Source organism: Dendrobium catenatum, unplaced genomic scaffold, assembly GCF_001605985.2.
Source record: "Dendrobium catenatum unplaced genomic scaffold, ASM160598v2 fragScaff_scaffold_157, whole genome shotgun sequence".
Lineage (NCBI taxonomy): Eukaryota > Viridiplantae > Streptophyta > Magnoliopsida > Asparagales > Orchidaceae > Dendrobium > Dendrobium catenatum.
Window position 1 is genome coordinate 718,413 of NW_021318619.1, and position 25,082 is coordinate 743,494.

At 34.8% G+C, this 25,082-nt stretch overlaps 1 protein-coding gene across 1 annotated transcript; it reads left to right on the forward strand.

Moving 5' to 3' along the window:
• The first annotated feature begins 11,461 nt into the window (after positions 1-11,461).
• Positions 11,462-24,853, forward strand: LOC110099473. Its single transcript, XM_020826633.2, has 7 exons — positions 11,462-11,819; positions 22,223-22,943; positions 23,124-23,751; positions 23,821-23,921; positions 24,025-24,102; positions 24,173-24,300; positions 24,597-24,853. Exons 2-7 carry the CDS (start codon positions 22,266-22,268, stop codon positions 24,739-24,741), a joined length of 1,758 nt encoding a protein of 585 aa, XP_020682292.1. The 5' UTR covers positions 11,462-11,819; positions 22,223-22,265; the 3' UTR covers positions 24,742-24,853.
• Positions 24,854-25,082: the final 229 nt, after the last annotated feature.

Below are 25,082 nucleotides of genomic sequence, written 5' to 3' on the forward strand. Positions count from 1 at the left end.
CGGTCGGAGAGTTGGCCATCGTCCCGATCAAGAAAGTAGAAGAAGACGGCCTGATACCATGTAGAAGACAAGGAACAGAAGAAAGAAAGAGACGGAAGGGAAACATGAAATATTAAATCTATTATCTCATGCTATTCTCATATACATAGTTCATATATATAGATGATTTATACATGAGGAAAGACCACGTGTCAGTCTCTGATTGGTACAGGATTGGTGTACTAATAAAACACTTTAAAATAAAATAAGGATAAAAATCATACTTGTATGAGAAGAACAAATATCACATTGTTATTGTAAAACCTAAAAAACATCGATCGTAAGCTTTACACGCATTTCGATGTGTTTGATGAAAATTGAATGAATTTTCAAATTCATCGTAATTCAACACAATTAATTTTATAAAATTCTACGCAAAATTTCGAGCGAATTGAAATAAAGAACTTGTACCTAATTTTGCTCGAAATTAAAGGTAAAAATCGTCGAAGTTTTATAAACTAAAATTTACTTAATAACCCCCATGGTTTTAAGAGAGTGCAAATCGGTCTTTTGGCAATCCCTAAGCCAACAAAGTATTCAGGCACCGAAACTATTCGGTCCCTTCACTCTATTTGTTTGGACCGAACAAAAGGAAAAGGGAGGCAGATACAAGAGGCGTCGTAAGAATTGGGACGGCGACTTTGGCGGCAGTTTCCGACGACCAATCTTGGCGGAAATCGTAGAGAGATACTCAAGGAAGACTAATGTATATTTGTAATCAAGAAATCCCTCCTTTTCATGTCAATTTCTTGAAGAGAAAATTTTTAAGAATTTGGAAAAACCTAAAATTTTTTAAAGGGGATCATTAGAGAAGGATTGAAGATACTTCTTAACCACAAAAACGAAGTTTTTACAAAAAATTTTGTGAGTTGGAAAGTTAGAGTTTTTCACACTTTTGGATTTTTAAGAAAAGCCTTTCATGATTATTGTTTCAAATGACATTAGGAAGATTTTAATGATGAAAATTAAGGTTTTTTAGCAAAAAAAAAAACTTAATTTTTAAATTAAATTAATTTGAAATTAAGTTTACCTAAATATTAATTAGGTTTATAGGAAAGTTTGGCATGGTTATTTGATGAAATTAAGGAAATTATGATTTCCAAAAATTAGGGTTAATGATAAATTTGAAAATTTAAATTAATTATCATGAAATGTTAAGGTGGCTACTAGGGAAATTAAAATCAATTATTGGAAATGAATTAAGTTTATGTTGGGTTTTTCATAGATTTTGGGAATGGAAGGGATGGAAGTAGAAGAGAAAAAGCATCAAGGAGTTAAACTAATATCTTCACACGTCCCGTATTTTTCTTAAGGTATGTACTTGTATTTAGATTAAATTCATATTCCTAAACTTTCATTTATATGAAATAATGCAAATGTTTAATTGTTGAAAATCCCTATTCATTCAACAAGCATATGTTAGAATTATATTTATGTTATTGTTCAAGAAAGGTTAATTTTGTATTTATACTTATTATTACAATAATGTTAAACTTATACCTTGTGATTTTTAATGTAAGGTTGAGTAATGTGGCATGTCTTTTAAATAAAATTAAGGTAGACATGAGATTGACAATGAAATATAATTAGGAGAACATTTGAATATGAAATAATTTATGCAAGCATATATGAATTCCTGAAAGATTTATTTTCTAAAATAAGTATTATGATTGAATGTGCATGATGATCCGAAGTACCAACTGATAAAGGGATCTTCAGAGCAAAATGGTAAATGACTCTTCAAATCAAATTGGTAAAAGAATCTTTGGAGTAAATATAATGAAATGTTTGGCCAAATTTGATTGTGTACCTAATTAGTACAAAATACTGGTACTTCCGGGATGGGTGTATAATATAAGATTAAGCATTTTATATTTTATGCATATAAGAAAATAAAGAAAAAGTTATTAATAAATGAGAAGTTATAAAGAATGAAAAAGTTTTGAAAAATTAAAGAAGATTGAGCATGTAAAATTTTATACCATATATGCATATCCAAATATCAAGTATACTTTTTATTTTATTTATAATTCTTCTAAAATAAAGTTCCAGCACTACCAAATAAAAATTTCCATGCATAACATCTCCTTTTTCTTGCTTCATGAATTTTTTTTTAAATATTTGTTAACTGCTAAGTGTTTGCTCACCCATGTTTGTGGGAAATGATTTTAAGGAGAACCTCTTAAGGATTAATAGCAACGAAACTAATTACTTACCATCATAGAGTAGTTCAAGGAAGACGGGTTTTATGGATAATTTTTTTGTAATGTGTTAAATAAAAAGAAGTCTAATGCCTTTGAGTTCGCCTAATTTAGAATTATCTGAAATTAGTTATAAATTTTTAAATTTCTTACCTGATTCTGAATTATAGTTGAACGAAGAGTTGACTTTTGACTTTGACCTATTTCTATGGGTTTGTCATTTTTGGAAAATATTAGACCTCAAATTGATTTGAATGATACTACATTTGTTAAATTTGGATTATTTTAAAATTAGTTATGATTTTTCAAAGTTTGATTAATTAATTGATATTTTAAATTATTTAATTAGGAAGATTTTAATCATTTTTATCAAAACTAATCTCAAACTATATGAAATCACTCCCAAAAGTCAAAGATGACCATGAGACTGTTTTCAAGTGTTTAAATTTTATTTTGTATGTTTAACAATTTTTAAATATTTAATTTAATTAAATAATAATTTTCACAAAAAAACTTAAATTAAAGTCAAATTAAAGGTCCACTGATGGGGCTTTTATTTTTCCTAAGTAAAGGATTAAATTCTGGTTAGTTTGATATATTATTTATATTTTTTGGATTTAATTTAGATTTATTATAATTTTTTTAGGTTTCTAGATCCCTAAAAAAGCTGGATTTTAACTTGCTAAATTTTATTACTTAACGACCTCCAAATTCAATGAAATTTTAACCTATAGTATATAATTTCACTAGGTTAATTGTGGTTAAGTTTCACCTATATTGGGTGTGTGCAGAATTTACTAGAATTTTTCTAAATTGACTAGACCTTGTCACTAATTATTTTTTCTTGGTGTCACTTCTGTTCAATTAGGTTTGAATTTATGGTCACCTAACCCTCAGACTAAATTACAAATACCAAAAAAAAATTAAACCTAATTCTAAGTAGTGTGTGAGCTATAAATTTTTAAAGTATTGGGCCAAATTCTAACCCAAAACTTCGAAAATTCAATTCACCAGAATCCAACCATTAAAGAGAGCTAAAAATTTATGGGATGTGGATATCACACCTTTATTTATTTTGTCAAAATTTGAGCTAAATCAGATCATTGGATTGGAGTTATCAAAGAAATTTATTTTTAATTAAAATCTGCATAACTCTGTACATAATGATAAAAAAATCAATCAAACTAAAATTTAAAATAAACTTGGGTTCGAGACGATTCCAACGAGCATAAGAACATCAAATTTGGACTAAAATTGGATTTTTTGAGAATTTTTTTAAGTTTAAAGCATTTAAATTAATTTCTAAAAATTAAATTTAATTTAAAAGATCAGCGGTCAATCATTGTAGAGAGAAAAATGGCAGCTTTTCTTGTACGGGACACATGGTGGACATTGGAAGTGCCACTTATCCACATTAGCAGACATCCCGGGCCATCTGATCCTCAACGACTAGGATTTGGCCACGTCGCCGCACCTTCACACTGAAGAACCAAATATCGAATCTAGGGAAGGCGCACATATTTGGGCCATCTAATCGGCCCATTTCAAATGAACGGATTTACCCAAATTTTTCGGTTCATTTTTAAACTGAAACTTCAAATGCTCATACCATTCGATCCAATTGTCCAAATTTGATTAAATTTGAAACGTATGATCTAGATACCCTAATATATCAATATATGGAGTTTCAAGGCTCTGTGTATTGGGATTTGGGAGAAATCAAAGTTTGACCATATAACTTAAAATTAAGATAACTTTCCAACATGTAGACGGATTTTGATGATTTTGGGCTTGTTAAAAAGCTGGAGAGTTCCTCTTCAATTTCTTAGAAGGCCTCGAGAGTTGGTTCTAGTTGTATTGAAAGATATCTTTGGATTTCCTTATTCTCTCTATATCTCTCTCTTCACCAAAATGTGGTTTGGAGGCATGGAAGTGGTGGGGAAAAGCTTGGAAAAACCTTATAGTTGGAGAAGTTTGATAATCAGTTGGATGGGGTTTTTGAGCTGATGGATGAGAAGTTTGATTGAGATGAAGTAGATAAAAAACTATGAGTTAAGTGTGATATTACCCCTTCATCCTAATGATTGCAATCATTAATTGAGGGGGAGAGGCTTTGTGTTGCTGCCAAGTACTCCTCACAACTATCCAAATGCATGGAGGCACGAAATTATTAAGTGGATTTGGATTGACAAGGTGGCATGGCCACTTAAGCTTACATAAGGGCTTGTTTGACAATTTGACTGGTCAAAGCAGTCAACTTGACTGCCTAGGTGGTATGGAGGGAGGTCATGAGCTAGTTAGAATAAGTTGGAAAGGGTTTGAATGTTAAGGGTTAGGATTTGAAATAGGAATATGAGGGCTTAAGTGACTTTGACCAAGTCTTCATGTGTTGACTTGGTCAAAGTAAGTTTGATTTGACTTTTAGTGAATTTGGTTATGTTTGAATCATCCTTTAGAATAGATTTGAAAGCTTGAGGAAATTGATTTGGCCAAATGGGTTGGATAGTTTAAATGGATTAAAATAACCCATTTAAAGCCTTAAGCGACTATTTGGTCAACCAAGTTTATTCAGGACTAGGGTTTGGGTTCAATGGATTTGATTTGACATTTGGAGACCATTGGAGGTGGTCCTATTGTCTGGATTGGTCATTTCAATGAAAATGAAATATTGGGCCCTTAAGAGATATTTGGGTCAACCTTGATTGACTTGGTCAACCAAGTTCACCAAGGGTCTAGGTTTGAGTCCTATGCACTCCTAATAGTGTTTAGGATGCATTGGGAGTAGTTCCAGGGTTTGAGTTGAATAGGCCATGCTGAAGTTTATAGAAAACTCCAAAATTACCCTTAAGGGGTATTTTAGTCATTTTGACCTCTTATCAACTAGGGTCAAATTGGTCCACCAAAAATGCAGTTTACTGCTCAAAATATCATAATCAAGAGTTTGGATGCGGTTAGAGGCTTTGGAGAAGGCTCTAAGGTCAAATTCCACTGGATGGTAGGTCTAGTGGCATAAGCCATAAATATTTAAAGATTTTATAACATTTGGAAAATGATTCAATAATTGAGGTTAGAGGTCTCAGAATGAGTTTAAATTTGGAGGGTCAATCCTAGAGATATGACTAATCAATATGAAATTGATAGATCATGATTTGGGGTCATTTAATTGGGGTTTGAAATTTTTGAAAATTTACTAAAAAAGGCTTTTAGGATCTTAGATTTTGGTTTGGATATTGGGGTTTGAGCTAGATTTTGGATTTAAATGTTTGAATTAGAATTATCCAAATTATTCGCAATCATTTGAATAATTGTTAATGATTAGGATATAGTTGATACCAGATTGAAGGTTGGATTAAATGTTAAAGTCAGGGTTGAGAATTGGATTGATTTGAGGTATGGATTGAGGTTTGAATTGCAGTATGGATTTTCAACTGGATTTAGGTATGGGTTTTAATTGAACTAAAGCTTTAAATGATTGACACCTGGATGAACATCAATCATCAAATCAACAAGGTATGGATCTAGATGGGTCCATGTGATCTCATAAAAAAATGAGATCAACAGTACATAGAAGTTATCTTTAAGTAATTAATTTATTAGCTCGACCATTATTAGAAGCATTATTAACTGATATTATGAACACTTTATTCTATAAACCCCATTCATATGGCGTGTCAACAATCTTTGATGCTCTGTAAGGTGGAGATAAGTGATGGAAACTTAGCACACCCTTTTACAACTTCCAATTATAGTCTACATAATATATTGTCGCAACCATATATTAAATTCATTGATTTTTGGACTTCCATATATCTATGGCAAAATTGATTTTTCTTATACAATTTAGTACATTATGTAGCTTTTTGTTCTCTTTTTTTTTGTATACTAACATGACATCACTACGAGCTGTTGTTCTTGAAATTTTCAAAAAATAAGGTGATATTGGATTTAGAACAAGATTAAAATCAAATTCTTGTTGACCTACAACCACCATTCGGACCCAACTGTCGACCCCACGATCAAACACAACTACCCCACACGATCTCCTTAACAACACACAAAAAACTTTATTATATAGTAAAAAGAGGCATTCGACACATACCGAGCATAGATATTGGACGATTTAACTTCTCCCTACAACCACCATTCGGACCTTCCGACTATCGAACTCACCAATTGTCAAACCCATGTCGTTGGTCGACTCACATGACTCCAACCATCTTGCCCTAGCTCGATGTCTGATCCAACTGCCTTAGCTGACTCTCGATCCTGCTCCGATCGCATCAATGTCGAAGCCAACTGTCGTACCCACCCGCTGGCCCAACTCCATCTGCCTACGCCTCGCTGCCCATGATTTAGCCGCCTTCCGTCTGCCCCTCCCTTTCTGTATATATATAAATTGCCCCCACCCTGAATAGTAGGTGGTTCCGCCCCGGACTGATGGAACAAACTTAAGTAAAAAGTCATATATTTTAAATATATATTTCTTTACTATCTTTAACATGATAATATAATATGTAAAAGGCATCATGACTTACAAGTGGTGGTTCTGTAATATATTAAATATCAAAGTGATTTTAGAGTTGAATAATCAGACTCGGGAGATGTGAGCCTGTTATTCTCAATAATCAAGTAATTACAATAACAAACAGTTTCCTAAAATACTTTTTTAACTGCATATCTATAAGGGAACTTTGCAGTAGAATAAAAATAGATTTAACAAAATAATCACACACAACAACCATTGCCTCAAAGCTGGAAATCTGAAACTAACTGAGTAGACAACAAACAAAATTGCTAGTACAATGATCGTGCAACCAAAGGAAAGAAGCTCACATATAATTTTAAAATTATAGTTCTGATATATCATAAAAAAATTGTCTTGATCGGGCACGAATCTCGAGGCAAAGTCAAGCAGGAAATTTAAAAAATTAAATCCATGAGCATCTGAACTCCGATTTTAACGAACTTATAGTAAAAATGGAGCATCTCGGAAATACGAAACGACGACACCAAATTCAACTCAATCTGAGCCCAAATGAGTCCAAATCAAAGACCCGAAGCGCTATTAGAAAGTTTGTACCACAATTTGAGTTACCAAACGGTCTTTAAACTTAACGAGCATACAGTCGAATCGTGCGGCTTGACGAGACGAATCCAATGAGCCCAAGATCGCCAAATTCCAAAGTCATTAAGACCTTCAAATGCCTGATAAATGATTCATGATCAAGGGATTCAATATCAGCCATCCATCGAACCACTCCACATTTGCCCCTGATCTCTCATCTATTTACGAGCCATGCAACTCCATAAAATCTATAAATAGACCCATCATTTCTCATGAGAGGGGACCCAAGCAAGAAGCAGGAGAAGAAGAAGAGAAGAATATGAGGGAAGATACTCCTCGACCACCGCCGGAGTTCTGCCCGAACTCCAAATGACGCCGGAATTCTGCCCGACTTCCACGGGACACCAGAATTCTGCCCAAGTTCCACGGGATGATGAAATTCTTCCCAATTAACGATAGAGTTCCCTCCTGACGCCGAAATTCCGCCCAAGTGATGCCAGAGTTCTCCTCGGCCACCAACAGACGTCGGACTTCTACCCGACGTTGGACCTTCACTCTTCGCCAAGTTTCTACCCGATGTCGGACTTCTACCGGTTATCAGACTTTCTCTGGACGTATATCCGAATATGGATTTATTTCCATTGTTGGACTTCTACATGACGTTGTCCTTCTGATCTTTATTGTCAGAGACAATCCTTCCAGCCTCTGTCGCAAGAACACGGTCCTTCTGACCTCCGCCGCCAGCCGACTATGGTCCTCCTGACTTATGTCACATGCCGACTACGGTCCTTCTAACTCACGTCGCCCACCGACTACAGTCTTTTCAACCTTCGTCGCCAGCCGACTACGGTCCTCCTGACTTACATCGCCCACCGACTACAGTCTTTCCGACCTCCTTCGCCCATCGACTACGGACCTCCTAACTTATGTCGCCCGCCGACTACAGTCCTTCTAACTTACGTCGCATACTGACTACAGTCCTTCCGACCTCCCGCCAGCCGACTACGGTCCTCCTAACTTACATCGTCCATAAACTACAGTCTTTCTGACCTCCGTCGTCAGACAACGATCTTTATGACCTCCGTCGCCCACCGACAATGATTCTTCTGACCTCCGTCACCATACTATGGTCCTCCCGACCAAACGAACACATCAACAATGACTCTTTGTATTTCCAACATGTAATGTACTTCATATAATGTACACCAAGCCAAGGCCTTCCCCCAATGAAGGGCCTCATTTGTAATCGACTACAATATTAATGGATTCATTCAAATTGGGCTAGGCCCGTGATTTTTCCCCATTTTCAGGGGTTTTCCACGTAAAAATCTTGGTGTCTCATAAATGTTAGACCCTTTCTCATATTTGATTGCGTGCCGGATTTTCGCACAACACTAAGACGTTAAACTTTATATTTCTCTACTGCCGCGAGTACTCCTCGACGCAATAAGTTCATATAACTTTTAAGAAAAAAGTATATATTATTTGTTTGTTCTGATTATTAATAATAGCACAAACTGGATTAAAAAACCTAATACAACTTAAAAACATGAAAGCATGAACAACCTTCAAGATTTATATATTCAAAACCTTGTGGTACATCTTCTCAATTTGTTTCTGCAAATTTCGCACACGATCCTCTCGGCAATAATTTTATATAAGTTCAAATAGAGCTGCAGTTGTTACTTACACCTGAACATTTTAATTTAATTAGATTTACTCGGTTATATATATTAAAAAAATTAGTAATTCAATTTGCATGGCCTTTTCATATAATGATGTAATAATTATATTCACAATGCATCTCAAACATGATATTATTATGACATATTTATTCATGCTTGATACCACAAGCTTCAATAATTGACTTCCCAGATAATCCCTTACAATAAACCTTTTCATCAGTTATATTTATTTAATCAATAATCATAGTTACTTCCATTCTATCTAAACAAGGAGTAGGAATTATCTCAATCACATTCGTTGTGCAAACAAAGAGCACCTGCACTTCAAATAATAAAATATAATTTTTCTGCTTTCTAAAAGAAGTTTGCAAATATTTTCAAGACTTATTACAAAAAATATAAATAATTGACAATTCCATTGAAACAAATCCATTTATGTGGACTATAAACTATATCATCAATTCTGGTTAGATGACCAACAACCAAATGCTCTTTATCTAGTGTGATTTATTATCCAAAATCTTAATTAACCATGCTTTATCATTATATAGCATTAACTAGCATAAAAAATGAGCTAATTACACCACAAGGTCAAGATAGAAGGAATTGATGTGGATCGGGCTTGAGGCATGTCAACACCAATTATGTCTCATCAAAATTTTGTAAGTTGCAGTTGATGTAGGACATCTTCGAGTTTTGGTTCTCCAAATGCATATGGTGGAAAAATAAAAGAATCAGATGCATTGATAGTAAAATAAATAAATAAATAAAAAGATACACTAAATGAACTAGAATAAGGAGTTCTGAAATCGTCAATTTATAAAGATTTGTTGCAATCTATTACATGATTTTATAAAGTTGTCGTTCTGCAATTAATTTTTAAAGATTCCCACAGGAAAGCTTTTCAAAATTAAGAAATATCATTTGCCTAATCACTCAATCTGAATTCCATCTGTCGAATGCTCACATTAACAATTATTTATAATTATCACTAAAAAAGATCAAATTTATGCAAATTACATGAATCATGCAAAATTTGAAAATAACTGATGGGATATGAAGCACTAATGCAAATCTTAAAACGCCGACATAATAACATATGTCCTAATGCATATTCATAACTAATCCCAAGATGATGTGATGCTATTAAAAAAGTGAAAACGAACAAATAAAAAAAATATATGCATTGATGAGCGAACAATCTCTTTAAAGAAAATTAATCCAAATAGTTTAATGATCAAATGTAACAAATTATGAACTTTTATTTTTGAACATATAGATGACATTTAAAGTTCATATTTTCTTTAAGGAACTCCTCATCAATAAATTCCTTAGAATATTCATGAAATTTTCCTTTTATTTAAAGTTTTATATTTATGAACCGATAAGTCAAGAGTCCTACTTGTGATAATATCATGTAGTGTCTTTTGATGAATTGTATCTCAAAATAAGCAATAATAAAAAAATAATCCGAAGGCAAAAATACTTAGTTGCAAAATTAGTAAGTATTTGGAATTACCATCTTACACTTAAAACAAATGTTGGGAGAATGAATATTGAAGAGAGACAAAATCTCTCTCTTCAATTTTAGAGAGAGAAAGAGGAAATTTTTTGTCTCTATAGGAGGAAAGATATGGGGAAATGGTGGTGCAATATGGTATTTCGAATGTAAACAGAAGTATTTGGGAAGGAATTTCTTTTCTTTCTAGAGAGAGAAAGTGGAAATGAAGGGGGTTTTTTATGTGTGCAGGATGTATTGGAGAGTATTTTTTTTTTTTTTGCAAGGGAGGTTGATGGTTTGAGATGTGAATGTGAAAAAATTGGAAAACTAGGAGAGAGGTGAAGGGGGGGGGGGGGGGGGGGGGATGATTTTGTGTGAGATAAGATGGGGAGGAGTTATGAGGGAGTGAGGGGTATTTTAGGTTTTTTTTTTATTTAGGATTTAAGTATTTTTTTAATTCACTTTTTAAAATTTTATAAATATATGAAACTAAAAAATTTTATGAATTGTGTTTCGACTTGGTCACCACATCATCATCGTTGTTTGCGTCGAGCCTCGATTTACGTGCGTGAAATTTAAATTTTGTTTCCATCGACGACCAATCAATATGTGCGTCGATCTTAATTGTTTCCATTGCTCCGGACACATTGACACAGTCAATTTTGCGAGAGGAGGCCATTTCTGTGATTTTAGTTTTTTGGTCAATGCACGTCAAGTGAGTTTTGCGTGGTTTCAAACTATTTTGCTTTCAAAACTCTTTTACACTATAGATCTCCAAGAATCTTCTTCCCTTTTTTTTACTCTTAGATCTCAAGGCAGGATATAGTTAAATATAATAATTTTCATTAAAATAAATTATAAATAATATTAATTTACATGAATTAATATCTAGTTAATTAATAAACATTAATTATTAAGATAATTCGAATTTGCATCTTTCTTTACCTAGCCTAGCCCCACGGTTTGCGTTTCCTTGTATTTCTTCGTTCTTTTTCGGGCTCCTTCGTGGCTGTTCGACTTCGCTCATCGAAGGCGTTCCCTTCCTGTTGGATCGGAAGTTACGACATTTTAATCGGAAGCAACGAAGGGAGCTCGCCCGCTGTGAAGGTAACATTCTCCCTTTCGCGCGCTTCTTCGACCAAATCCCGTAAATCCGCCGAATCAGAGGATTTTGGAAATCCGGGATTCACCAGAAAAGGGGTAATTTTCCATCTACGGCGGCTTTCATTTATACTGTGAGATTTGGTTTTGCATTTTAGCCCATTCGGCTGGATTTCGCTCAAATATCCTCAAATCCGGCATAAATCCTGCTACAAACAGCCCCGAAGGTACGTCCAGTTCGATGATGAATTCGGTTTATGATAAAGGAGTTTTAGGGAAAATTATGGAAGAATGGTTAATATGGTAGAATAATTCATCTTTGATGATGAAATCTTCTTTGCTTGCTCTTGATTTGATTCCTCCTTGCTTCTTATGACCGGATTTCAAGTACATCGGTTTGTTTGAACTGCATGAATTGAAATTACTTCAAGCGGTTATCGTTGTGCTTTAGTTTGATGCAACAACATTGTTAGGGTCTCAATGGGTTCTTGATTCCCATCATATTCTGATACAGTTGGTTGCATTTCATTGCCCATCTATTTTAGGTACTTATTAGGGTGCAGGTGTAATTAATGGGACAAAGTTTGAGCTATACAATTGGAGCGGTTCCCTATCCACCTATGATGCACAGACACGGACACGGCGACACGGATACGACACGACACGGACATGTCAGTTATTGAAAATATAGGACACGGACACGGGTTGGACACGGTATTATAGTTTTTATATTTAAAAAAATAGTGTATAAAAATTAAATAAGTAAAATTTTAAAAATAATTTGAAAATAATAAGTCATTTAACTAGAAATTGTGCTTAAAATGATTAGCATTAGGATGTCGAGAGTCAGACGTTGATGCCGTTTATCAGACACCGAGAGAGGAGATGAAAATATCTTCACTGCCAAAAAGAAATGAAAATGAGAATATTCAATGATTGGGTATTAAGTGCGTACGTTGATTTGGTGTTGTGGATATGAAATAAGAAATTTAGTTTAAATCCCGTCAAATACAAGAAATTATATTTAAAAAAATTCATAAAATATTTAAGATACGCATGTCGGACACGCATGTCCAATTTGTATTTAATATTTTTTAATTGGACACGTTTTTGACGTGTCCGACACGTGTCGGAAGAGTGTCGGGTGAGTGTCGTGTCGGACACGGTGTCGGACATTGCACGCCTCTTTGAGGAGAAGTGTCAGTGCATCATAGCTATCCACAAGGGAGATCAAGGTTCCGAGCTAGATATTTAGATGAAAATCCAGATTATAACAAGGATGGGTTTGAATTTAAATTCCGGAATTATGATTGCTGGAATTCTCATTTTGGTTTGAATTTATCTAGTTTGTTATTGTAGATACACTTTGCCCTTTTTGTGATTTATTTAGGAAGTGGATAAGAATTAATCTCTACTGTAATTGCCTGTAAATAGGCTTGTTGTCCTGGAAGGTAAGTAATCAGAATTCTTAAATATTTTTCCTCTTCCTATCCTCTTTGTCATGAAGCCCCTTCCCAGGTACCATAAGTTTCCTTTCCATTGGATTAGTGGACCTGAAGATTGTTGAAATTACTTAACAGCTCGGATAGACTTCACTTTTAGCTGATTAAGGCCATTTCCAATCACTATCCAGGTACTGGAGAATCCAGATAATATATTCACGCTAAGCAATGGCTTGCCAGTGCTGTTATGCACCCATCAAGATTCCAAAAAACAACAAACCATTTGTTGTTTGTTGAAGGGGAAGTCAAGATGAAGGTGGTTGTTTCAATCAGACTAGGCGCCAAAAATAGAAAATTATTCTTGCTGTTTTCAGTTAAGAAAGAAGAATATTAGAGAGGTAGATCCATTTTAGCCCAGTATCTTCTTTATCAACGGTAAATCTATCAATTGTCATGTTCAATTCTGATGGACCCTTAAAAACATGAAGCTCGATTGATTTAAGCATACAAATAATCAACATAGGAATTCAGTATACTGTTATCATTGCAAGGAATATGGATTATGGACATATTGAAAATGGTTCTCTAAAGGCTAGGGGTAAGTAAATATTTATGAAGAAAAAAAAAGAGAAAAATAAGGATGAAAATAAATTGTTTTGCTGGTAATGCTGAAATTAAGGTTGATATGATATTTAAATAGTGAATGTAATATTCAAATGATCAGGATGAAAATATGGTGAAATTGATCCATCTATCACACAACTGAGGATGGGTTATATATATTAATTTTGGTTGCATCTAATTGGAAAGTTGTTGAGATTATAAGGATGAAAATAAATTGTTTCTTTCTTGTTTTGCTGGTAATGCTGAAATTAAGGTTGATATGATATTTAAATACTGAATGTAATATTCAAACGATCAGGATGAAAATATGGTGAAATTAATCAATCTATCACACAACTGAGGATGGGCTATATATATTAATTTATCACACAACTGAGGATGGGTTATATATATTAATTTTGGTTGCATCTAATTGGAAAGTTGTTGAGATTATGATAGGAAAAATGTATTTATGTTGTGATAAATGTTCCCAGGTTCACTTTAAACTTGTTTAGTTTGGATCAGTTGATGAAATAGTATTACTAAGATATTTTTAATAATGATGAATGTATGCTTCATTATAAGAAGAATGAGAAGAGATTGTTCTCAATCAATCAAAATAATTGAAAACAAATTGTTTCCAATTGCATTTTCAAACTTTGAATTTAAAGCATCCAGTGCATCTAGTTAAGGCTCTATTATGGCACGAAGATTTGGTCACTTGCATTTTAGTGGTCTACAGTTTATGTATAAGACGTAAACGGCTGACAGATTTTTTTTAAGTGAACAGTAATAAAATGGTGTGTGAAGTATGATAAAGGAATATCATCTTCTTGTGAAATTTCCTGTTGGCAAATCATGTAGAGTAAATGATCCATTAATATTTGTGCATGCTAATATTTTTGGTCCATGATGACATCTTTGAATCATAATAATTATTTTCACCTTTTTATTTATGATTGAACTAGGATGACTTGATGTTTTTTTCCCTGAAAAAGCAAAACAAAAGCTCTCTCTATTTTTATGCAATTTAAGGCAAATTTTGAAAAAGAAAAGTGATTATTATTATTTATTATTATTATTATTATTATTATTCTATTATTAATTTGTATTGATCATGGTGACAAGTTTTTTTCTTAGGAGTTCTGGATATCATCACCATCGCTTTGACACAAAGAATAGTCTAGCAAAATGCCTGTCTACTTTGTTATACCATGCTTTCAATGCTTGCTTAAGCTCCTACAATGCTTCTTTAATTAGAATTTGTGCTTCATGCCTCTCACCAAAACCTTGAGGTTGTTAAACAAACACTTACTTATCAAGTGCAACATTAAGAAACATTGATTTCATATTTACTGAAATGCTTTCTGACTTTTTTGAATTTTTAAAGCTAGAACAATGCTAATGGAAAATAGTATCAATTCTAGAAAATGGAACAAAAGTTAAAAAAATAATACCTTGTTGCTATGTATAAATTAGAAATGATACTAGTTGCAAACACAATATCTGATCACGTGAATTGGATCATGGGTCCTCCTTTTAGGAGGATTCAACTCATGTGAAATCATACCTTCAAATAAGGGAAAAATGATTTTCTAGCCTTCCATTCGTAACCCCTTATTATTTTTGTTAAATAAAGTAAAGATGAGATTTTAGCTTTAAGATCAAAGTTCGCTCATTCATTGAATCAAATTTTGGCTCATATTGAATTTGTCTTGTTTCAAATCAATCCAAATGAGTTAAGCCATAAGAAAATTTTTGTCTGGACTTATCTTTGAGTTAATTTGGAGTTGAGCATGAATCAAATCAAGATGGCTCGACATTATCATGAAATAGAAATATAGTGCATATAAAATAATTTTTAAAAATTTAAGAAAAGCAAAAGTAACTAATTTCAAATAGGCTTAAAATCAGGTCGACTCAAGTCAAGTCAGCTAAAAATAAAAAAAATTTCAACCATTCACAAGCCAATTTTGAGTCTAATTATTTATGTTTTAGTTGATTTCGAGCTAAGGATAGATCAGCTCAAAATTAAATCATTTTTACCCCTAAATTCATGTACCTTACTAAATTCTTTGATATCATTATTTTAGGGCACATTTTATTGTTAGCATTCAGGATGCATGTATCTTTTAAATGTAATATAAATTAAATATAATGTGTTTGGAATAGTAAAGGTTGTTTAGTTAGTCCTAAAAGAAATTTAGGAAACTAATTTTTTGTTTAGTTGGCTGGAAAATTGATTTAAATTTTGTATTAATGTACTTTTTGAAATATAAATCTTTTATTAATGTATTCTTCTAAACCTCTTTTTTTAAATGAATCTAGGGCAATAGGAGGGACGGGATCAGTGGGAATGGGAGATATAGAGACATGTTTGTCAGGGATGGTGGATGTGGGGATGGGGTTGGCTATGATGCGAGGGTGCCAATTGTCATGGGCTTGCTGTTGGAATGGTGGAAATTGGGTCATGAAAATAAAGGTAGACGTAGTGATGTGGAACGTACATGCGAAGATGAGCTAATTAATGAATTTGCACGCTTAATATTTAGAGCACAATAATTATAAACTTTATGTTGATTTTGAATGACAAAAGAAAACACTAAGAGCAGTAAAATAAGCTTAGGCTAAATCACATATGTAAGAGTTAAGATCGTAAAATAGTCAATTAATCTAACATTGCATGCATGGGTGGTTTTCAAAGTTAATTCCCAAACTAACAATGAGATTAGACACTATGCAAGAATCCCTCACTCAACTCTCTAGTTCTTCTAAGCTTTAGCAGGGAAGAATCAACATGATCGTTGTGAATCAAAATATAACCTCAATTGAGAAATAAACTAGGATGATAAGAGAATTGGAGGAAGAGTTTACCCCAAAGAAGAGGAGTTACGATGCTTCGGTGTGGTCAATTATGTGCTTGTGGGAGAGTGGACAGCAACTTCAGAATTGGAAGCCTTACGGATGGCGATCGGAGACCTTCTGGACAGCGGGAAAGCCATAGAAGGTCACCCAAAATGACTGGACAGCAAGTAAGGATGTCTAGACATCAGCAATGAAGGCCGGGACAACATTTTGGCACTTGAGATACTTCTGGACAGTGACTGGGGATATTCTGGGCAGCAATGGACCAATTCCGAATGGGCAGGACAACAATTTTCCTGGTTCAAAAGTTCGAGACAGCCACTAGAATCTTTCCAGAATTATGGAATTAGTTCAGGACAGCAGCTGAACTTTTCCTGGACAGCAATGGAGTTGTCTAGGATTTCTGGACAGCATGCATGGTCTGTCCAGGGATTTGGACAGCCCGTAGAAACTTTAGGAATGGGGAAAATCCATGAGGACGGGGCTTCGAGAAGGCAGTTAAGGCTGCGGGAGATTAGGTGTTTGATTGGAGAATTAATTTAGGGACAATTAATGGAGTGGGGCTACGGGGAGATTTAAGCCAGGAGAGAGAAGGGAGGAAAGAGTCTAGGTTCAATGTATGTGGGTCCGGGAAGAATTTAATGAGTGATTATCATTAAATCTGAGATTGATTTCAGATTTAATATAATTGGAAGGTTTTCTAATTTGAGTTTACTAGTAGGGAAAGCTTTTGAAATTCAAATATAGATTTGAATTCAAATGTTAATACTTTCCAAATTAGTAGTGGGATAAATTAGGAAAGTAATTAATGTAGATTTGAATTTTGAAATTCAAAATTCAAACATAATTGGGTGGAGGGTCCGGCGGCTAGTGGAGGCTAGAGGAGGCCGGTGGTGAGGGAACTTAGGGGAGGCCGGTGGTTGGGGAGGTGGTAATGGGCCGGCGGCAAGGATTGGGAGGGGGATGTTTTGGTGGTGTGGAGGTGAAAAAAGGGAAGGTGGTGTATGGGTGATCGGTGGTTTTGGTTGGCTTGGCGATGGTGGCCGGAGGTGGAAGTAGGGAAAGGAGGGGAATAAAGACAAAGGAATAAAATAGCGAAGGTTACAAACCGCGAGTCCCGGAATCCACCGGCGGCTGACGGGTGATGCTTGGCCCTCTCCTAGGGTTTCTCCTCTCAAGAACTCACAAAAAGATCTAGTAAACAAAAGCTGTAATTTTCATTCCTTATCATCATTACCCTCTCAAGAGAAGGGAAAAGGCTTAAGTAGCCACATACAAGAAGGGAATTAAAAAAAAAAGATACAATTTCCCATGGGGCATACATAAGACAAAGCCCTCAAGTGAGGGTAGAAAGGAAAAAATAACAAACAAATCTAATACATAAAATATATCAAAAATAAATACACACAATCGTAGTCGTAGATCGTCGATGTCCTCATCACGTAGGGATGACAATAAATGTGAACATTGGGACATCTATAACATTTGATGCAAGGATGCCTGAGATGAAGTCATGTGGTAGGTGAACATGGCGATGGCTTCGTGAGACGAGGCTAAACAATAAATTTGTAATTCACTAAATACAAAAAAATTCAAATTCACAAAAACTGAGCCTTTAGAGGCATTCTAAATTATTTAGAAGAATACTTTGCATTTGTTTTATCTTATGCCGGATGCCTGAATACTCACATCACATGTATTCCTTTTAGTGTATGCACCTAATACCTTAAAGCAAGTAGCCCTTTTCTTTTTTATAGCCTCACTAAATTCGACAATTGATAGGGTATTCTCAATGGATGCTTGATTTCATGTATTATGAGTGTAAACTAAAAGGTTTGCAAGTTAAAATTTTTTGGATGTTTGGGGCAAAGATAAAATGAGTTAAAAGTAAAATTTGAGGACTTTATAATACTTAAAAACCCCCATTTTCTCTTCATTTCAAATTTGTCCAAATCAAATGAAATTCAAATTCACTTATGCTACTTTTTCACTGCCTCAAGTCATGATCAGACTTCTCCATCATTAAATTTACTATGCTATAGTGCCTCTTCTTCGATGTTAAATCCTTCTCTTGCTCCACTGATTTATGTTAGGCCGGTCCAACCTGGACTGGGGGGGGAGGGAGGGAGGTTTGCCTAGTGGGCCCAAACAAGTAATGTAATAAGTGTTTAGGGGGGAAATTTGAATTATTAGTTTAGGGGGAAATTTTGAATTATTAAGTGTTTAGGGGGGAAATTTGAATTGGGGGGCTGTTTAAGGATTTTGTTTCTCCTTTTGTTTTAATTAGGTGCTAGGGATAGAATGAGGGTTTCATCTTGAATTTGAAAAGTAATTTGAGATCTAGGGTTTGGGTTCTTGGGCTCTAGACTTGGCTAGAGATTTGGAGATATGTTTCTTCCTCTCGAATTGAAAAAACTTGTATCGTTTACTGTTTTCTTTCATCTATTAGTGGGTTTGCTTTAGATCTATTATCTCCTCACTACTAATTTAACCGTCATCAGGTTTTGAAAATAAACAAATGGGCTGACATCTAACTTAGATTTATGGATTGCTCATGCCTAGCTGATAGAGAAAGATGTTTTGATACCAAAATGATGAACTCCTTTTGAAGGTACCTTTGTTGATGGTCTCCTTTTTTATCTTCTTTTTTCTTATATTAAATTGGCTTTGAAATTTCTTGTTTTTTTCCTTGAATTTACCGTTCAGGGAGAGTGGGCTGAATTAAAAATGAAAATAAATTCTAAAATTTTTTTGTTGCATGTCTTCTTCTGCATCAGCTGTTCTACTAGACTAGTAATGATATTTGTTGTCTCCAGCATTTGCATCCATATACCATCCTATAATGGGTGGGTCAACAGCAACTCTCTCTCTCCCCCCGTGCCCCCCCCTCCACATGCACACGCTGTCTCAGTCAAGCTCTATTGCTTTCTCTGTCTCTCTCTTCTACTCTCCTACCGGAACCCACTGTACTCCTAAAAAAATGAAAGAACTGGACAATTTGATGCCAACTTTCACCATAATTGTCGTGGTCACATCCCCCTTTATGGCTAGTAATAATTATTCTCACGTGGTTTGGCATCAATCAAGTCTCCCTTCTGCCCTCTATCTCTTGGAAAGGAAAGATCTAGCCAACATTGATGCAACATCCATCTCTACTGCACTGGCCTTACCCCTTGCACTTTACCAGCTTAGCCATTCACCTATTTTTGTGCCTAGCTTCGAACACTAGTCTGATCATGAATGGTGATTTGAGCACTTTACTTCTGCTCCACCTTGATTGACTGATTGTGTTTAGTAAGTTTTCTTTGTGCTTTTCATGATTCAGTGATGGAAGTGGCTCTGCCAATACGAGGGCATTTTGTATTTAAGGATGAATGTATAATTTGCTAGGAAGATGATTATAGGAGTTTGATTTGGACATTTGGTCAACTACCTCTAATTTTTAAACATGTAAATTTGAAATGAAGGTTTCTTTTTATATTACTAATCCTACTTGAGTAGTTTAAATGTTTACTTAAATATTAATTTATCAATTGTTAATATCTTTATTCGTTTGAGTTTTTTTTTTAGATTTTAACTGTAGCCAAACCAAGAGGATAGTAGTAGTAAGGATTTAGTTCAAGTGAAGTGCATTAAGGATGGAGATCAAAACATGCTTTTTTTAGAAGAGGATATTCAACAAAGGTGGATGAGATATTTTTGTAAGCTTTCTAATAGAGGTGTGAAAATGCTTAGGAGATAAAGGAATTTCTTGGCTTATTAAACTTTTTAATATTATTTTGAAGACTAAAAAGATGTCATATATATGAGTGGAGAATGAGTTTGTTGATTCCTATTTTTAAGAATAAAGGTGATGCACAAGATTGTGCGAATTATAGAGAAATTAAGTTGACGTGTCATACTTTAAAACTTTGGGAGAGAGTTATGGAGCATAGGTTACGACGTGATACTAATGTTTCTCAAAATAAACTTGGATTCATGCTGGGTAGGTCTAGTATGGAAGCTATTCATTTATTGAGAGGGTTAATGGAGAAGTTTAGAGACAATAAGGAGGATATGATATTTATTGATTTAGAGAAAGCGTATGATAAAGTTCCAAGAGAAGTGCTATCAGAGTTCTAGAAAAGAAAGGGGTTCATAATGCTTATATTCAAGTCATTAGGGATATGTATGCAGGAGCTGTTACTTATGTTCAAACACAAGGTATTTTGACCAAGTATTTTCCTATTTCACACCTTAAGCCCTTATCTATTGCTTTAGTCATGGATGTTCTTACTAGACATTTGCAAGAGGATGTACCTTGGTGTATGCTTTTTGCTGATGATATTCTTATTGTTGATAAGACTAGAGATGGAGTTGAAGGTAAGCTCGAATTATGGAGGTCAACCTTAGAGTTTAAAGGTTTTCGTTTGAGTAGATCTAAAATCGAATATATAGAGTGTAATTTTAGTAGTAATAGGTCTAGCAGGGGGATTGTGACTTTGAGCAATTGAGTCATTAAGAAGTGTATTCATTTCAGGTATCTTGGGTCTATTCAGAGTGATGATGAAATAGATGTGGATATTATTAGTAGAATTCAAGTTGGATGGTTGAAGTGGAGGAATGCTTCGGGTTTGTTGTGTGATAGAAAAGTACCGCTCAAACTTAAGGAAAAATTTTATAAGATGGTGGTCAGCCTGTAATGCTTTATGGTGCATAATGTTGGTCATTAAAAGAGAAACATATTATTAAGCTAAGTGTTGTTGAGATGAGGATGTTCAGGTGGATGAGTGGATATACTCTTAGAGACAGGATACAAAACGAGCATATCAGTGAAAATGTATGAGTAGCTCCAGTGATAAATAAGATTAGAAAGAGTTGCCTCATATGGTTTGGTCATGTAAAACAGCGGCCTTTCGATGATCCTGTTAGGAGAGTAGATGTATTAGATTTAGCCTATGTTAAGAAAAGTAGAGGTAGACTTAAAAAAGATTGGGTTAGAAAATATTAGAAATGACTTTTCTTTATTCGATTTAAATGAGATTTTGACTCTTAAAATGACAAAATGGAGAAAAAAGATTCATGTAGCCGACCCCACGTAGTGGGATAAAGGCTTGATGTTGTTGTAGATTTTTAACTGCTGTATATTTTAAATTTTTATTGCTATGCTGCTTGCTACTCAGCGTATCATGTTATCTTGCATATTGCCTACGATGCTTGCTTGCATGCTTATGCTGCTACTTTCATTTTCTTATTGAAGCGTAAACGTTTTATATGGCATTATTTTAAATGCTTTGGTTATCTTGTAACCTTTTTGGTGTAGTAATTCTAATTTATTATTTGGTTTCTTATAGCAATTTCATGCAGTTATTTTAATCGTATTCATGATGCAAATTATGAAGGAATTCTTGCATGTTTCTGCAACCATGCCTTTAATTACATTTGTGAAGCACAATAGTATAGTCAGAAATAGCTTTGTTTCTGTTTCTTATAATTAGATTGGCATATCTGGTCTTTCCAATACTTGGTTTATTGTGTCATGGATTGCTTGATATGTGATCTTATATGACATATGTGAAATTATTTTTTATTTATAATTTTCTTAGTTGATTTGTACTATAGATTGGCATTGCTTTTGATTCTACTACTTGATTAAAATTTTCATAGAAGTTATTCGTGCCTTTAGTTCTCTTATTCTTTGTTGTTGAACTAAAATTGTTGATGTTCTTGCAAATTTGCAGGTGGCTCAAGTGGAGGTGTGTCCACCGCACCAATTGAAAGTTGATGGAGGGTGCAGGGGCTTCAGGATCAGGGCAGGCTACTGCTTCTGTGGTTAAGAAGAGGAGGAGTTCTTCGATAAGAAGACCCCGGCAAGGCTCACCATTGCATTTTGGGAGTCGTGACCCATCATCACTTTCTTCTACACCATCTTCTGATAACACAAACAAGTTCTCTCCTGATGACAGTTCAGGATATGATGGCAGCTCACGTAGGAAGGAAATTTTTCTCAACTACCCTCCTCCTAAGGTTGCTTCTCTTAGTAAATTTGATGATGCCGCTCCATCAAGGAAGAAAAAGAAAGATGATAGAACACATGGAGAATTTGATGCGCATTATGCAAGCAGCAGTTTAAGAGATCATGGGCGGGGTGGATCAGATGTGAAGCGAAGCAGTGAAGGTGTTCTTGCCCCCAGTAACTGGAAGGGCTTAAGCAAATTTAAGGAGAATCCTGACATGCAGTCACTTTCTCCCGAACAGTATGGACATAACTTGCATCAGTCAGCTGGATCTTCTAGCGCCTCAGTTGAGAACAAGCTGAAAAAAGTGAAGCTCAAGGTTGGTGGCGTCACTCGCACAATTCCTGCAAAATCCAACATTGAAACTGGCAACATTGGATCTTCATCCATAAAATATTCGCGCTCTTCTGATGCATCTCGACATCGAACGAAGATCATGTCTCAGGTAATTCTTTCTGATCTCATGAATGGTATTCATGCCTTGTTTTCCTGAGCATATATATATATATATCTTTTTTTTTTCCTTGTTTTTGTGGAATAACTGGATTCTACCCTTTTTAGATGTTCTGCATGTATGCATGTATTTAAATGTTACATTAGCAGATGACTTGCTTCTTTCTATTAGGACAATTCTGATGCGAATCATGGTTCACGTGGAGATCCTTGGAAGGATGGTAGTGGAGCAAATTCTTATAGAAGTAAAATTACTGAAGGAAATTTATCTGGAATGCAAAGGGATCAAAACCAAGGTTTATTCTCTGAACCCATTCGGAAGAGCAGGAGGGTGCCAAAGAAGCGGGTCTTGGATGGTGAATTTGATGATGGCGAGGAAGATGATGAGCTCCGTTATATTGAAAGGCTCAAAACCTCTAAGGGTTCTGTTGATTACACTGCAGAAAATGAGAGAGATGGGTCCAAGAAAAGGAAGCTTTCCAAGGTAGCTAAAGTTAGGAATACTTCATATCCGGTGGATGAAGACTACAACTTTTCAAGAATGACCAAAGATGGCAGGAAAAAGTCCAGGTCAGGCAGGTTTTCTGAGGATAGTGACTATGTTGAAGAGGATGAACCTGTTTCTGATGATAATCCTGAGGAGAAAAGGAAGAAGCAAAAGAAATTAACTGCTGATTCATCTCCTGATGTGCGATTGGAACCTCTTACGACACGACAGAGAGCTCTGCATCCAGGTAGAGATGGCGGTGGCTCGAGCCTGATTGAGTTTCCTGATGGGCTACCTCCAGCTCCTCCAAGAAGTAAGTTTCCTCACATGAACTATGACCAAGCTAACATTTCTTTCTAGCTACTTAATGTTATTCGTACAGAACAAAAGCAGAAGCTATCTGAGGTGGAGGAGCAGGCTAAGAAGGCAGAAGCAGCTCAGAGACGGAAAATGCAAGTGGAGAAAGCTGCTAGAGAATCAGAGGTCTTTCTCCATACCCCTTTCACTCTTGCGACCAACCAAATAAAAAATGTATTTGCCAGATTTCTGGATTTTTATAACTTTCTTAAATTCATCCAATCTGCAGGCTGCAGCAATTAGGAAAATACTAGGATTGGATTCTGACAAGAAGAAAGCTGAAAAGGAGAAAGCTCAAGCAGAAAAAGTATCATGCAAACATGTTAATTTCCTTCTTCTTCAACTGGAATGGAATTTCTAACCTATTGTGTTTGTAGGCCAAAGCTGCTAGTTGTCAAATATCAGAGGGTAATAGCATCAGATGGATTATGGGACCTACTGGTACTGTTGTTAGATTCCCAGATAGTGTTGGCTTGCCCAGCATATTTGATTCCAAGCCATGCAGGTGAGACTTGTCCCTCTAGAACTTCAATTTTCTTGAATTTCAAAATAAAAATTTGCTTACAATGAAACTTTATGAATATGAAAAAAGCCCAAAATAATCCTTTAACTATTCGTATGTGATCAATTTAATTCCAGAATCTCACATTTCTCTAAGTGTAGTAGTCCATCGATCATACATAATTGATCTCAAATGGTCCCTTAAGGATGGAATTATGGAGATGCAGATCGATCTTATAGTAGCTAGTGTTGTTCATACTTAATTTTCTTTAAATAAATGAAAATTATCTTTTTGTCTAGCTATCCTCCACCAAGAGAGAAATGTGCGGGACCATCATGTACAAATCCATATAAGTATCGGGATTCGAGATCAAATCTTCCGTTGTGCAGTCTGCAGTGTTACAAAGCTGTCCAAGGAACTACCAATCACATCACATCATGTTGAAAATTTTTTGCTCCTTAGGTTAAGTATTGTCATTTGATGAAAAATAATACCTCTACCTTACGTGGTGTACTAAATTTGTTTATGATTGAAATCTGAAATTTTCCTTGTTCAATTTCTTATGTTACATTAGGTTATTGCATAGTATATTACGACTCAGTTTTTTTTTTCAACATAAACATGACATAAAAAAGACTAGATTTTGTGAGTTTTGAGAGCTTCTAGGGTCTAATGTTTTTAATATGTGTGATGCATATAGAGAGAGAACATTAGAGTTGTGACCAGTTGTAGATTCTAGTGATGTTTGTTTGACTTATGACACTTAAAACAATGAGAGATTATTA

What these genes read in the sequence shown, in the direction of transcription:
- LOC110099473 (XM_020826633.2), top strand. Translation starts at nt 22,266, where the DNA reads ATGGAGGGTGCAGGGGCTTCAGGATCAGGGCAGGCTACTGCTTCTGTG. An exon ending in GAACGAAGATCATGTCTCAG is followed by an intron (nt 22,944 to 23,123) that starts GTAATTCTTTCT and finishes TCTTTCTATTAG; the next exon opens with GACAATTCTGATGCGAATCA. An exon ending in ACCTCCAGCTCCTCCAAGAA is followed by an intron (nt 23,752 to 23,820) that starts GTAAGTTTCCTC and finishes TTATTCGTACAG; the next exon opens with AACAAAAGCAGAAGCTATCT.